The 16,184-nt window shown below is 41.4% G+C and overlaps 1 protein-coding gene across 1 annotated transcript; it reads left to right on the forward strand.

Annotated features, from left to right (window-relative positions):
* The first annotated feature begins 14,660 nt into the window (after positions 1 to 14,660).
* Positions 14,661 to 15,833, forward strand: LOC147895960 (light-harvesting complex-like protein OHP1, chloroplastic). The gene is made up of 3 exons (XM_087382984.1): positions 14,661 to 14,862; positions 15,017 to 15,139; positions 15,350 to 15,833. The coding sequence occupies exons 1-3, from the start codon at positions 14,710 to 14,712 to the stop codon at positions 15,416 to 15,418; spliced, it is 345 nt and encodes a 114-aa protein (XP_087239110.1). The 5' UTR covers positions 14,661 to 14,709; the 3' UTR covers positions 15,419 to 15,833.
* The last annotated feature ends 351 nt before the right edge of the window (positions 15,834 to 16,184 follow it).

Here is a 16,184-nt window from a genome sequence, read left to right on the forward strand (position 1 = left end):
AGATTGGAGCTTTATCACTAGAGTGGGCATTTTATTTCATTGTAAAGCTTTATTGGCTATTTTTCTTGCATTTGTACAAATATTTAAGCCTTGTAAAGCCTTCTAGGCTATTTTCCACATTTATTGCTCTAAAATACCATGTAAAGCCCTCTTGGCTATTTTTCACATTTATTGCCATATGATAGATCTCAAAAGAAACGGAGATAGAGAGAGCAAATGGAGAGAGTTCAGTTCATGTGTGGTTTGCTCTCTCTATCTCCGTTTCTTTTGAGATCTATCAGATGATCTCAAAAGAAACGGAGATAGAGAGACTAATGCAATATATTCCCTGAACTTCACAAAAGATGCCTACACCAATCACGAATTGGCCGAGAAGGGACAGAAAAGGCTAGCTATGAAGGTGATGGAGGATTTGGATAAAATGATTTCCCTATTAAAAAGATCATTGAGAAGACTTTAAGGGGTTTGGTGTGGCAATTGCAATAATCATGGCCATACCCCAAAGGAGTGGCCACTTGTGTCGTCCAGTGTAACTCACATATCATGGGGATCTTTCATGAATGCCAATGGAGTACTCCTCCAAGCTACTTTGGGTTGAGAGAAATGCATGCAAATGGCTTCTCAATGGCTTCCACTAGTGTCACTCTGGCGACTCCTAGCTTGTTGCAATCGTGAATCCATAAGGACAAGAAGAGAGAAGGGAGAGGGAAGTGGAGAAGGGAGAGGAGGAGAAGAATAAGGGGAGACGAGAAGAGTACATGGAATTCACAAAAGGCACTATAAGGGAATAAGAGACAACTCCATAGAGGATAAAGAGAGGTTGTATTCCAATGTGTGCAACCAATACGTGAAGCCTAAAGTTCATTTGGTCTTTTATAGATGCCACCTTTTGAAGAGAGGGACAACCCTATTCTCTTTATACCACTCTATTTCCTCATTCCTTACAATCATCTTTGGCCAACTTGGCTCCAAGGCACAACCACATCTTGCCGCCATCATCCATTAAATGGCATTGCCAACCAATGTAGTTAGCATGGCCCCCTTCCTGTTCTTAATCCATTCCTCTAGATCATGCAAAGGGAATGGTTGTTGGAGGGTTGTCACTACAGATCATTCCTTTTGTGCCCTTGTGGAAGCCTTCTTTGTAGGCATTGCTTCATAGGGCTTCAATGGATCAAGTGTTATGGAATTGTTGTAGGAAGGAATGATATTTCATCTAGTGACGTGGTGGTTCCACCATTCGATTTTGTTGTAATTGGCATTGCATAGCGTAAGTGATTGCAATGGCTAGACATTGAGTGGATGGATTGGAGTTGAGTACTTGTATCCTTTCAAAGAAAGAAGAAGAAAAAAGAAAAATCTAAGATATAAGTTAGTAGGAAGAAGCTGTTAGTAGGGGTTGATGTAAGATCCTAGTGGTGTTAGTGATAATGGAGTAAGTAACAGTGTATTATCATGCTCCTCCTTAACTCCCATATCTGATTTGAGTGGGACTTTTGTTAGATTATAATCAGAATATGTCTTTGACATGCACGTTCGCACGTTCGGAGTTGTGCATGACATTTTGTCTTACTTCTCTACATAGGTTCTTTTAAAATCTATTTTATGGATTATATCTATAAGAAAATAATACGTCTATGCTCAACAGATAACAGGATCTCATACGCAAGAGAGAAAAACAAGATAATATGGGGAATCAAAAATTTGATTACTGTAGAACTGATACAATAGATGGCGCTGCCTCCCAGCCATGCACTCGTGTGAAAGAAGCTTCGATGGCATGCTGGAAATAGTAGAAGACAAAGGCTGAATGCTAAGGAATCAATGTTGCTGTAGCCAGTGATGAAATGGGCTTCACGGGCTTGCTTTTATATAGCCACCAGTCGTAGTCAGTTAGGCTCAATTGGGTGCTTGACCCAATCCAGCCAAAATGGTCGACTGGGGGTCGGTCCCGAAATAGGCCACCGACTGTACGATAGAACCGGTGCGTAAAACAGAGCAACTGACCTATGTTCACCGTTCGGCCCACAGCCATCCAGGATCATCTGAGGCTCCAAACGAGCCCCGCAACCCGAGAGTGGACTGCCCCGGGAAATGCTCCGTCTACCCTCAGTGTGGTCAGTCAAGGGATGCCTTCCCGCACTTGCATGTAGCCTAGTTGGTGGTGTGCCAACTCTATCTGAAGCCATCCAGCCATCAAGCCACACATGGCCCCCATCTGGTGTCCAAACCAGGACCTACCGGATAACCAAGCTACTCAAATGCCTTCTCCTCATATGGGGGGCTTACAACTAGAGTTAGCTGGTTCTCGCATAGTTACATGAGAGTGGAGCATTGATATCTAACACCCCCCATCAATGTCCACCCGTAAGTGAACTTAACTTTTTGGTCCAATGCCAAGTCGATGAAGATGCCTCTCCAGCAAGTCTCTTCCAAGAGCCTTCGTGAAGGTGTCCGCAGCATTCTCTGTAGTCGAAGAGTACACCAAGTCGACCTCTCCATCCATGATGAGCTCGCGTACAAAGTGATATTGAATCTCAATGTGTTTTGTGCAAGCGTGGAACATCGGGTTCTTTGCAATCGCCATGCAACTCTGATTGTCACATGATAACTGCGTAGGCTTGTTCTGCGTTGCACCCATGTCCCCCAAAATCCTCCTTAACCACACTGCTTTGCAAGAAGCAAAGCATGCAGATTTGTACTTGGCCTCGGTAGAAGAAAGAGCAACTATGGGTTCCTTCTTGTTGACCCATGACACAACTCCAGATCCAAGTGAGAAATAGTACCCTGTCACTGATCTCCTGCTGTCCATGTCTCCTGCCCACTCCGAGTCATAGAATCTGATCAAGATGTTGCCCTTGGTATAGGTGATGCCATAATCAAGTGTGCCTTTGATGTATTTCAGCAACCGCATCCCTGCCCTCCAATGGTTCTCCCGGGGCTTATTGGAAAACCTGCTAAGTACACCAGTTGCAAAGCTGATGTCCGGTCATGTGTTGTACAAGTAGATCAAGCTGCCCACAAGCCTTCTGTACTTCGCTTCGTCCACCAGTGGTGATGAATCCTCGTTTGAGAGCTTCGCATCAACCTCCATAGGGATACCAATTCAGCCATGCCAAATGCCTTCAGTAACTCTCCAGCATACTTCAGCTGTGAAATGAAGATCTGTTTCGGCTCCTGCCAAAACTTCAATCCCCAAACAAAAGTGCATCAGTCCGAGGTCTGTCATTTCAAACTCTCTTCTTAGCAAATGCTTCTCGTCTGTGAGATCTTCTCTTCATGGTTCCCTGTTATGACAAGGTCGTCCACATAAAGGACCATGATCATACACCTGCCTCCTTCTCTAAAGATATACAAATTTGCATCAGATGGGCTCCTTTTGAACCCGTTTTGTAGAAAGTAGATATCAATTCGCTGGTACCACGCTCGTGGGGCCTGTTTCAGCCCGTAAAGTGCCTTCTTCAGTTTGCAGACTTTACCTTCTAAACCGGGGATCTCAAAACCTGGTGGTTGTTCCACGTATACCTCCTCCTTGAGATCTCCATTCAAAAAGGCGAATTTCACATCCATCTGAAACACGGGCCAACTTTCCTGGGTAGCTAAAGCCAAAACACTGCGAATTGTGGTTAGTCAAGTTGTGGGAGCAAAAGTATCTTGATAATCAAAACCGTGTACCTATGCAAATCCTTTTGCCACGAGCCGAGCCTTGTACTTATCCAACGTGCCATCGGACTTGTACTTGATCTTGTACACCCACTTGGTTCCGATTACCTTGCGTTTTGGTGGTCGATCCACAAGGTCCCAAGTGTTGTTCTTCATTATGGAGCCATACTCCGACTGCATAGCCTCCATCCACCTATCATCACCATGTGCCTCTTCAAGACAGTTGGGTTCATCAACATGGATCACTTCTGTCATCAAAGCATAGTTGACCAAGTGTTTCTACGCCCTTCTTTGCTCCTCTAATCTCTTGGACCAGCGGTGTTCGGATGGTTCCTCAATGGCTGGAGGTTCTCTGCCATCCAAAAGCTACTTTACCCACTTCGGGAATGGCCGTTGCCGTTGTGGTTCTACATCCTCCTCCAATTGATGTGGCTGTTCTGAGAAGACCACATCGCGACTTACAATTACCTTCTTGGTAATAGGGTTATAGAGATGGTAACCCTTCGCCTCTTTACTGTAGCCCAAGAAAATACACTTCCGGCTCTTTGGTTCCCATTTGGTCCTAGTAGCATCAGGGACATGCACAAAACAGTCACATCCAAAAACTCTAAAATGTGCAGCTGAAGGTTTCTTACCAGAGAAAGCTTGCAGTGGAGTCATCCTGTACATAGCTTTCCTGTAGCTACGATTGAGGATGTAAATTGCAGTGTTACATGCTTCAGCCCAGAAGTCTTTGGCAAATCTTTCCCTTTCATCATACTCCAGCCCATTTCACAGATGACGCACATCTTGCATTTTGCTACTCCATTTTGCTGTGATGTATGTGGCGGGGGTTTCTGCCTCTTGATTCTGTGACTTTTGCAGTAACTTTCGAATTTAGTCGATGTGAACTCTCCACCTCTGCCTGATCTCAACTTCTTCACCTTCCTCCCCGATTCTTTCTCGACCATTACATGCCATTCCTTGAACCTACTAAAAGCCTCATCTTTTGTCTTCAGGAAGTATATCCATATCCTTCTACTGTAGTCATCGATCAGTGTCATGAAGTAAAAGGAACCACCCAAAGCTTCCGTCTCCATCTTTCCATAGAGGTTCGTGTGAACGAGCTCTAGAGGAGCCTTTGCTCTGCTGGCCTCTTTAGGAAAGGGTTGCCGATGCTGCTTGCCCATCATGCAAGCTTCACATACATCGGGCAAATTTGAAATTTCTGGTAGGTCTGCAATCATTCCACTTTTATGCATCTCCTTCAAAGAACTAAGGTTTAGATGACCAAACCTCTCATGCCACAGCTTAGTGTTCTTCACATCTACTCGAGCACTGAAAGCTGAGAGTTCGTAAATGTTGTTGCACCGTGTACCTTTACCAACGACCTTTCCTTGAAGATCCAGGATCTGTGCACCATTCTTATCGAATTAAACTTTGAGGTCTCGATCCGTGATCGTAGAAACGGACAAGTTCCTCTTGATATCTGGCACATAAAGAACATTGGACAACTGTTTTACAACTCCATCTGACTTGAGAGCAATCGTACCTTTTCCTTTTGTTGGACATTTTGCATCATTGCCGACTGCTACCATGATGTCATTCCCTACCGGCTATAGAGAGGTATACCAATCCTTCCGACTGGTCATGTGGCGCGATGCACCATTGTCAATGATCCAAGGTTCATCCACAGGTACATGAACTGCCTTCGTGCAAATCTCCTCAATTGTGATGAATAGCTCTATTGGTACTATCTGCGCGCTACTGTTGCTGGACTCTTTCTTCACTCCGTTCTTCTCATCTGCAATCTTCTTGCGGCACTCATTATGCTTGTGCCCTGCCTTGTTGCAATAGAAGCACTTGATCTTCTTCTTTCTCTTTTTATCATCAGAAGAAGATGGGTTACCAAAGTCCTTACCCTTACCTTTCTTTGATCCGGTCCAGAGAGCCGAATCTTCTCCAGTCCTCGTCTTTTGAATCTCCTCCTCCTCTAGAAGCATCGCACTGAAATCCTCAAAGTTGAGGGGCGGATTTCTGTTCTGCGTATTCAGCACTATAACAAGACCGTCGTACTTTGGTGGTAGAATCCATATGCACCTTCGTGCTAGATTCTTGCTGGTGATGGTGATGCCAATTGCAGTCATCTGATCGCGCAAATTCTTCACCCTGGTGATGAACTTCTCTGCCGCTTCAGACTCAGACAACTTCTCGTTCACGAGTTGAGTCTCTAGATTTTGAATCCACGTCTGATTCATGGTCTCGTACTGATTTTTCAAGACCGTCCATGCCTCCTTCGCTGTGGTGACATGTTGAATTAACGCCATGACGGAATCACTAACACTGCAGACAATAGAACACAGCGCATCTGCATTTCTTCTTGTCCATGCGAGAATCTCATCTGCAGTTGGTACTATCTATTGTCCTGCATTGGCTAGATCCGGTCTTGGAACCGGCCTCACGTCCACCCCAGTAGCAGTGTCCCAAAGCTCATATGCGCTTAGGATGGTCTTCATCTTGAACTTCCAGAGAGGATAATTAGAGCTATCCAACTTTCCGCTTTCGTCGAACGGTGGGATTCGCAGTCTTGCGGGCTGGGCCATCTCTCACAATCTGCTCGCAAATAGAAACACACTACCAAATCTTCTTGCTAGAGTCCAGGCTCTGATACCATGTAAGAAAATAATACAACGTCTATGCTGAACAGATAACAGGATCTCGTACGCAAGAGAGAAAAACAAGATAGTATGGAGAATCAAAAATTTGATTACTATAGAACTGATACAATAGATGGCGCTGCCTCCCAACCGTGCGCTCCTATGAAAGAAGCTTCGATGGCGTGCTGGAAACAGTAGAAGACGGAGGCTGAATGCTAAGGAATCAAGGTTGTTGTAGCCCACTATGAAATGGGCTTCACGAGCTTGCTCTTATATAGCCACCAGTCGTAGTCAGTTAGGCTCAATTGGGTGGCCGACCCAGTCCGCCCAAAACGATCGACTGGGGGTCGGTCCCGAAATAGGCCACCGACCATACGATAGAACCGGTGCGCAAAATAGAGCAACTGACCTATGGACACCGTTCGGCCCACAGCCATCCGGGATCATGTGAGGCTCCAAACGGGCCCCGCAACCTGAGAGTGGACTGCCCTGGGAAATGCTCCGTCTACCCTCAGTGCGGTCAATCAAGGGATGCCTTCCCGCACTTGCATGTAGCCTAGTTGGCGGTGTGCCAACTCTATCTGAAGGCGTCCAGCCATCAAGCCCGTACATGGCCCCCATCTGGTGTCCAAACTAGGACCTACTGGATAACCGAGCTACTCAAATGCCTTCTCCTCATATGGGGGGCTTACAAGTAGAGTTAGCTGGTTCTTGCATAGTTACATGAGAGTGGAGCATTGATATCTAACAATATCTTATTGAATGGTTTTTTTGGAAGTATTTGAGCCCACTAAGGTTGTGGCACCATTTGGAGCTTTATTGATTGAGTCATCAAACCCAGAGGAGTCTAATAATATGTAGGATCCCATAGGATAGAATAGATGCATCTTGCAAGAGGTGTGAGAGCACAATGAAAGAAAGATGGTAGATCTCTATTATGATTGTGAGAGAGAGGACTCTCTCTTATAGAAAGGGGGAGAAGGTAATACCTTCCCTACATAGTGGCAATCAGCCCCTACATCAGTGGGAATCAATCCCTACATCAGTGGGATTGCCTTTGTCTTACATCATCACTTAGGTCACACACTAGACACATCATAGCACTTGATGTGCCTTTACAACACACACAAACACACATGTGACTCCCCTAGATGCACACATGCACCATAGAGGCCCTTGATCATACTTACCCCAATAAACCCCCCCTCAAGGGGTTGCCTCTTGCAGTGTCAAGGATACATCTAGTCTCATAGTTTCTCATGCCATCTCATGGTGGTCAAGGATTAATCTATGGCTATGATCTCATGCTAGCAAGGGTTCCCAAGGGTGTGAGGTTCACAGAAATGGGATAGTCAACACACATATCACATGGCCTACATCATATGGTGACCAGAGGTGATTTACATAACATATTCTTTTTGGAGCACTACTCCAGGCAGAGAACCTCAAAATTTGACCAAGTGATGATAAACAAAAAAGACAAAGTGCCTAAAAAGCATAGTCTTCTTCATTTGCTGATGGAGTTCTTCCTTCAGGCATAATTGCTTTGTTGTTGAAGTAGTCCTTCTTGTCTTTAGCTTTTTCTTTTGTAGACTTCTTTCCATTCACAACATTCCATATCTTCTTTTTCATAAGCATAAACTTGGCTTTTGTTTGCCAAGTATGGAAAGTAGTTCCATCCAACTTCTCAAAAAAGGTCTTAGCTTCCATGGCAAGATCTTACCCGAGGGCAGTGTCTAGTGCCTCACAAGTGAAAATATGAGCAATAAAAAATATTCCTTCAAAGTACAAGCATTTAGTGTAGCAAAGGCTTGCAACCAAATTCCATACTACAAAACATAATGGAAATTATGCTTCCACTTGGATGCTTCATAGAGGTGGCTAAATGAAAGTATTCCAAGCAAATCCAGGTGTAGCAACTTAAAACAAAGCTGTAGCCATAGTTGTACAGAAGCTATTCAACACTTTAAAACATTAGAAATGCTAAAGTAGCATCAAACTCACAACCTTGTCAAAACTGTCCAAAACAGAGACTAGAACTTGGAGGGTGCAATTCTCACAACTCATAGCTCTATTCAAGGGGATTTTTATGCAAGAAGAAAGGCCTTATACTAGAGAAGAGCTACCAGCAAGGAGGGGTGCAATGTTGCACCAGGTCGCCATAGCCAGGCTTGAGAAAACAGACTGGTTTTTCATCGTTTTCTCCTCCATCTCTTGTCCAAATGAGCGCAGATTTCAGTAGCAGCTTGCCCTCAATGTCATCCAGCATGGGCTCAGAGGAATTTGTAGATAGGTAAGTACAGAGGCGGCATTGTGCGAAATTTCATCAGAGAGTTTGAGTGTTGGCATTGCACGTACAATCAAAATTTCTTTGATTGCTTCTAGCTGGAAGTTCGCCCATATATGAGGAGTTTGCAGCTCAAAGGGTTTGGGCAATGGTCATTTGTAGGTAGAGAATAGAGCTCTCAAAGATTTGGGGAAGAAGAAGGAAAATGGAGAAGATGAGAAACTAGTAGTTTATGCTAGAGATAGCATCTAATGCTAGGCTAGGCTAGATCTAGAACCTAAAGCTTTGATACCATTTGTAGGATCCCGTAGGATAGAATAGATGCATCTTGCAAGAGGTGTGAGAGCACAATGAAAGAAAGATGGTAGATCTCTATTATGATTGTGAGAGAGGACTCTCTCTTATAGAAAGGGGGAGAAGGTAATACCTTCCCTACATAGTGGCAATCAGCCCCTACATCAGTGGGAATCAATCCCTACATCAGTGGGGTTGCCTTTGTCTTACATCATCACTTAGGTCACACACGACACATCATAGCACTTGATGTGCCTTTACAACACACACAAACACACATGTGACTCCCCTAGATGCACACATGCACCATAGAGCAAGCCCTTGATCATACTTACCCCAACATAATACACCATACAAACTCCTAAACTAAGGACTATGGTTGAAGAGGTTTAAAGGTTCTTGGATCCTAGAAAAGTCTTGTAGATTAAAACTGATATAATGTTGGAGTATCAAGTGGTTAAGTGGGTACTAGGGTTAAGTAGTGAAAGGAAAAAAGGTAAGAATAAGAAAAAATAAAAACAAGAGGAAGATTTAGAGTTAGTTCAGGCATGATGAGGTTAGTAAATGGTGGAAAAAAGCTTTAAGGATAACAAGAAACTCATCTAGACCCATTTTGATGTCACCCTGCAATCAAACTCATACCTTAGAGCTATTGGTGTAGGACCACTTATTGTTTTGTATGTGGAGGAGTGCCTTGGGATACCAGGGGTTGATGTATCTTTGATTGGCCCCAGGCCTTGATGAAGTAATTAGGGTTGTATACCCTTGTTGATGAGGATTTTCTTTCCATGGTAGCAACATTTTATTAAGGTCTTTGTTATCTTCCATTGTAGTAGGTTCTTGTGGATCTACTCCATTTTTATGAGTAGATTCTTATGGGTCGACTACTATCGAGTTGGACTTAATGCCGCATTGAAGTAGTGGTTTTGTATTTCCTTGTGGGAAGACCCATCAAGTCCTTGAACTATCATTGTCTTGGCCTTTGTGGACCTTGCAGTAGGTTCTTGTGTTACTAGTCCCTTTCTAGGAGCAGGTTCTTGTGTAGTTGTTGCTCGTGTATTCTTTATTGTTGGTATTGTAGAATCCAACCTTTTAGGGTCTCTTCTTTGACTATTGTGGCTAAAGAGGGATGAAGTTACCCTTGAGGCAAGCAAGAGAAGGTGGGCTGATATGTTTACAACACTTAGGGATCCACATGTGAATGTTGCCATCATAATGTCTTCTTGGTCCCAACCTTCTTATGTTCATGTGCACGCTTTGTCAAAAAACTAACTTCAATACTATTATTCTCCATTTTGATTGTTCATGTGTTTGTTTGTACATCATCAATGTTCTCTCTCAAAGTTGTGAATAAGTTTTGTCGATTTTATTATGCCCACTTTTTTTTATTCATCTCCATTTTTGTTTTGGCACTACTTCCATTTCATTACCGATGATTGAAAAGGGTCATTGCTTTAAGTAACATAACAATCAAAATCCTTTGAACGGTTAAAATGAACACAAATCATGTGTGTTTGTTTATGCTTCTTGCAAAATGATATGGAGTATTAAATAGAGGCAAATGAATTTGGAAAATGAACTATTTAAAAGAATACAAAATACCTACTTCACTTGCATGACCCAGATTGGTTTCCAATAATAATTGTTGGAAGAAGGATAGATGCATTGCAATGGTGTGATTCTTAAATTTGCAAATCTCTACAAATATGTTTGTTGGATTGCTATTAGAACAAAATTAAAGTTCATCATGTATGAGACAAGCCAAAAGACACCATTTGAGACAGTTTTTTTAAAAAATCTATATTTTTCAGCTGTAATAGCCATATTAAGCATATAATGGGAGATTTGAGAGATATATATGCATGAGAACTAGTCCAAGGAAATTAAATAAGAAAATAACATCCAAAACCAAGAATACTTTTGAAATTATAGAACATTTATTTTTGAATAACTTCAAGTACAACCTTATCCAAAAAACAAGATTGGATTGGCTAAAACATTTCTCACACCATAAGGACAATATTGTCATAAACTTCATGAACGACTCTATAGAATTTTATTTGAAGAAACCATCTACTTTTTTTCCACTATTGGTCTCAATTCTTGCTTTAATATTGTGTGTACACACATTTTGTTATAGTCACATGCAAGCTTGATAGGCATATATGCTTATCTAAATCCATTTTATGCAAGCCTATTTTAGTTCATCACAAGTGCATATGAATGAAGATAATGCAATCTTAACCACTTTGCATATGACTTGCATGGTATGGAATTTTGAGTAGTGAGAAATTAGGGCTTGGCATTTTGCGAGTAGGTTTTTGCGAGTTTTTATTGAATTTTTTCTATAGCTCATGGTATGCCATTAAAGATCGTATGGTGTAGAACTCTTACAACCACTTTGATATCTAGCTACAAGGATTGATTTGACTCAACCATAATGATTTTTTTTAATGGGAAAATTTAGGCAAAACTATGCATTTAGCATTGGGAGAAATTTAAAATATTGTTATATGCACAACTTGTATTCTTACATGCAGAGGACCCAAGTCAAACAAACACATATCCCATAAAACTAGAAATTACAGATGTTCGAATATTTGACCCATGGATGACAAATCGATACTCTGATCCATTGGTACAAATTCCTTGGAACAAAACAAAACTTGAACTATGTTGCCAGAGGGGTATAAATTCCTTGGAAAAAAAAAACAAAACTTTTGATACATGCACATTTTGCAAGAATAAACATTTAGTATTTGGCAAACACAATTGGTTTGATTAAGACATAACTCAACTTACTGTAAATGTATCTTCTCTAGTTTCATCTTCAAGTTTCAAATCATAAAAATCATCAATAATCTCGTAAGTCAAATCACTACTTGGTTGAAATTAGAATTTGAAACTCATTGATGGCATTGCCACCACAAAAACCTTTTCCTATGTGTGTTTTCATTGCAAACTTAGGAGTTTTCTCCTACGTGCAATAGATTTTAAAGAGCATATAATAAATCATTTTAGACTCTAATCAATGGATGAAGTATTAAGAACTATTGATAATGCTTACTTTTTTTATACCAATACCTACACAAACCATAATACAACTGTTTGTTATACCAATACCTACACAAACCATAATGCAACAATAATTTTTTTTGAAAGACTCTTTTAAGAAAAGACAAGAAACATACATTAGCAAATGCCAAGTGTTTTAATGAAAATAAATGATGAAGAATTGAGCTAATCTATACCTATTCTTCCCTTCTGTATCATGATGTATGATACCCTATGTGAACCAATGTGCATAATATTCTTAAGCCCATTGATAGGTTCAATCTCACATTTAAAAGAAAGAAAGAACCAATGTGGGTCAAACTTTGTCTTTGAACATTAAATCTTTTATTCATTGTTTGTAACATATTACATAGAAGTCTCCCAATGATTCTTCAACGAGAGCAATCATCTTTTTTGCAAGAATGAAAACATTAGTTACAAATTAGGTGAATGGCTAATAAGTACATATATGCCACATAACACGATTTGAATGAAAACTTTTTTCTTGTAGGGATTTTTAAATTTTTTTATATTACAGTCTTCTCATCTCCAAAGCATGGCTTGCTAAATGTAGGTTGCTCTATTGACATTACCTTGCAAGAATCACACCTAACACACACTATGAACTAACTAATTGGTATGTCTACTGTATGAATAGAATGATAACACTTTTTGTGTATGAATTTGCTAACATTTGGCTATAGTATTGAAGGTTCCAGAAATTAGTTGCATGAAGGGAATACCATGGACCATTACCTAAACTAGTAGGAAGGGAATACCATGGACCATTACCTAAAATAGTAGGACAATAAGCTGAAAATTCACTTTCTGTAACAATGCCATCATATTAAAGTTGCATTCAAGTAATAATTCAAGAGTGCAAATCAATTACATTTAAAAGTTTGAGTTTTACAACTCATCCTTATAACAAAATCACATAGCCATTAGCGGATACAATATTTCAAAGAATCTATGAATGCATGGCAGATGTCTCTTCTTTGCAAACCTTTGAATAATTAACTCCTCATCAAAAAATTATAATTACTTCTTTAGGCAAGCATCACATTTCCACTTAGCAGATGCAAAATAGTGGTATGGCCTTATAGGTATAAGGAGATATTAACAAAGAAACATTAAATGCGATCCCTAGCGAGCTCGTGGATCCTGTAATATACTTCTAAATAGCTAATAATATGAAAATATATAAAATTGATTGTGCATGATTTAAAATTGTTATAATGAGTACATATAAAAATATAAGGAAAGCCATAAATTTGTAGAACCCACAAGTTTGATAAAAATGGCTAAGTAACAAGGTGGTAGTACCACTATAGACCCTTTTAGGGAAAGAGGAGAGGGGTAAAAATAGGAGGAGAGTGGAGTGAATGTATATGGGGAGACGAAGTTGCGTGAAAAGGGAATGGGTGCACCAATAAGAATCTATCTGTGGAGAGGAAGTTGCTTGAATTGCCAGGTGAAAAAGATGACGAACCAATAAATGTAAGGGAGGAGGATCCCATTAGTTAGAGAGCAAAGCCATAAATCTTTTAAAATTGAGAAATTGATAAAAATGGCTAAGTAACAACCCTTTTTAGGGAAAGAGGAGAGGGTAAAATGGGAGGAGAGGGGAGTGAAGAAACTCAAGTAAAGGTGAATGTTTATGGGGAGACGAAGTTGCTTGAAAAGGGGAGGAGAAGAGAGACATAAAAGAGGGGGGACCAATAAATGCACAAGGGGGAGGATCCCCTTAGATAGGGAGTCATACATTTAAACAATTTGGCATACTTTAAGTAAAGGTGGGTGTCATACATTTAATAAAGGCCCTAATCGTAATGTGATCTAAACTAATCATAATGAAACTAACTACTAGGGTTCAAAAGATATTTTGGCTTACAAAAACATCTAGACCCCTAGCAAGGTAAAAAATGTTGAGATCCATACAAATCAGCCACTATGTTAGTAGTAGCAAGAGGAACAAAATGGGATCCTTAGCCTCTAAGGGTGATCTAAGCATTTAGAGTTCCAAAGATTAGGTCATGGATACTAATCTTGGAGGCACCATAGCACCAGCCATCGAGGCTTCCATAGCACTAGCTGTTGAGGCTTCCATTGCAGTTCTAGCAAGATCTTATATCCAAATGTCTTAGAGGTCCCATAAACGCTCGTTCTTAGAATAGCTATCCTTGCCCTCTCTTAGGGGTCTACACTCACACAACGTGGGTGGGTAAGATCCAAGCAACCCATGTGGTTGATTTGGGGGGGGGGTGCGGAGCAAGAGAATATAAATACTCATGAGAGCATTGCCTTAGACAGTAATGGACATTGGAAACATGGGCAAAAGAAGGACTGGGCAGCTTGAATTTAGAAGGGTAAGCGGGTTTTTTGTGTCCCACTCTCCCACCCATGGTCGACTAGGAGGGGGACACTAACCGAGCCTACACTGCCAAGCAGATTTGAACGTGGACGGCCAACTCTGGTAGGCAAATCCCTTACTGCTTGAGTAGTAGGAGAATGTGGCAGTACAAGGTTAGTGGCCCCATGTTGCCATCCCCACACTCTGGGAGAGTCCCCTGGTGACCATTCGATGACAGATTCATCTATCATGATCAATGCGGCACAAGGCTAGAGCGAGAAAGCGCACTGGGGCCGAGAGAGGGGGGTGCTAGTGGGAGACCCACTAGGATATGTATGCTCGTAAGAGGATAAAGCTCATGTGAACCTCATGGCGACTCTAAGCATAAAGCTCATGTGAACCTCATATGTGAGCAGTGATCCATGGCGACTCTAAGAAGCACTGCAAACGGGAGCCTCTACACGAGCTCCATCATCTCCTCAACTAGATTGCCCGCCACCCTTTGGATTTCTCCCCATCTTCGCCCCCGAACCTCCTCCCCTTTATGCATCCGTGCTGCAAAACTTCCCTCCGGAGTATTTACCTTCCCCTTCCCCTTCCCCTTCCCCTTCCTCCCTTCCATTCAGCACTTTTCTGTTTGAAATATCATCTTGGGTCGTCTCGAACAGGTTCCCAATCTGGGCTTTCCTTGCTACCCCATCATTTAAACTTCGGACTTGCTTGCTGCAGGTCGTGGCTCCCAAGGACGAGCCTAAGCTACCCACCCCTCTCTGGGGTTTTACTGAGAACGCGGAACGGTGGAATTCTCGCGCAGCCATGATTGGCCTCATTGGTATCTTCTTCTTCGAACTTGTGAGATCTCCACCCTTCACTTGAGATGCGCATACTAGAATGTTATGGAGTGTCACCCAGAATGTTCAAGAGTATTTGGCTTTACTTGGAGTTCGTTTGAATAAAGGACCTTGACACGCCTTGTGTTTCAAGTGCCAGTCTTTGTTTCCGGTCATATTTTGCATTGCTTCAGAAATTTCTAATTTCCTTATTTTGGCTTGTTCGAACCAGATCATTCAGAAAGGCTTTTTACAACTCATTGGATTTGAAGTTGGGAAGGGAATCAATATCCCTTTGTAACATGCGCTCTTCCAAGTTATGTCGATGAAGCCAAATACATGCGCTCTTCCAAGTTATCTGAATGGAAATTGCCTATTGGCCTCGAATACCTGTAATGATAGTCCTCTTCCTGCTCCTTGCATTTGAAGATGAAGTTCAGAACTACAAAGAATTGTTTGGGTTTTGCGTAGTTCTAGGTATATGGTATTTTTACGTACAGCTCGTGGGACATGACAATTCTGACTGATTTATCTATTCAGTCATTCATGGTCATCCTTAAAGTGCTTGAAACTGAGCCTGTGTAAGTATGTTTTGGAATAATGGGATTCTACTGCTAACTTGTTCGGAGCAATTGCGTGAAAACAGTCATTTATGTATGGAGAGATGCTCCTTTGTGTGGAATTGTACATTTTAATATGGATACCATTCAGTAAGATTAGGTTTCAGAACGTCAAAGGATAGTTTGGAATCTATATTCATTCTCATTTTTAGTATGCAATCTCAATGGCATTAAATATTGATTCAATGAATACATAGGCTATGGCATATACCAGAATCATTGAACCATGTCATGCAACATCTATCTTGTAGCCTTATTGACGATGCTTATGGGCAAGCGCAATTGGTGTATGAAAACATTTCGTGGAGCCTTGTAAGGTTAAACATCTTTGTTTGTGGATCCTTGTAAGGTTAAACAATAATGGTTGATTGATGTGGGTTTAACGCAAGCTCACATATACTCCATGAGTTGTGAACAGATATGCATTCAAGGGAAGAACTGTGTCTA

This window comes from Dipteris shenzhenensis, chromosome 12 (genome assembly GCF_047967505.1).
Source record: "Dipteris shenzhenensis isolate YYH24624 ecotype China chromosome 12, Dip_SZ_1.0, whole genome shotgun sequence".
NCBI lineage: Eukaryota > Viridiplantae > Streptophyta > Polypodiopsida > Gleicheniales > Dipteridaceae > Dipteris > Dipteris shenzhenensis.

What these genes read in the sequence shown, in the direction of transcription:
- LOC147895960 (XM_087382984.1), top strand. Translation starts at nt 14,710, where the DNA reads ATGGCGACTCTAAGAAGCACTGCAAACGGGAGCCTCTACACGAGCTCC. An exon ending in CTGCAAAACTTCCCTCCGGA is followed by an intron (nt 14,863 to 15,016) that starts GTATTTACCTTC and finishes TGCTTGCTGCAG; the next exon opens with GTCGTGGCTCCCAAGGACGA. An exon ending in GTATCTTCTTCTTCGAACTT is followed by an intron (nt 15,140 to 15,349) that starts GTGAGATCTCCA and finishes TGTTCGAACCAG; the next exon opens with ATCATTCAGAAAGGCTTTTT.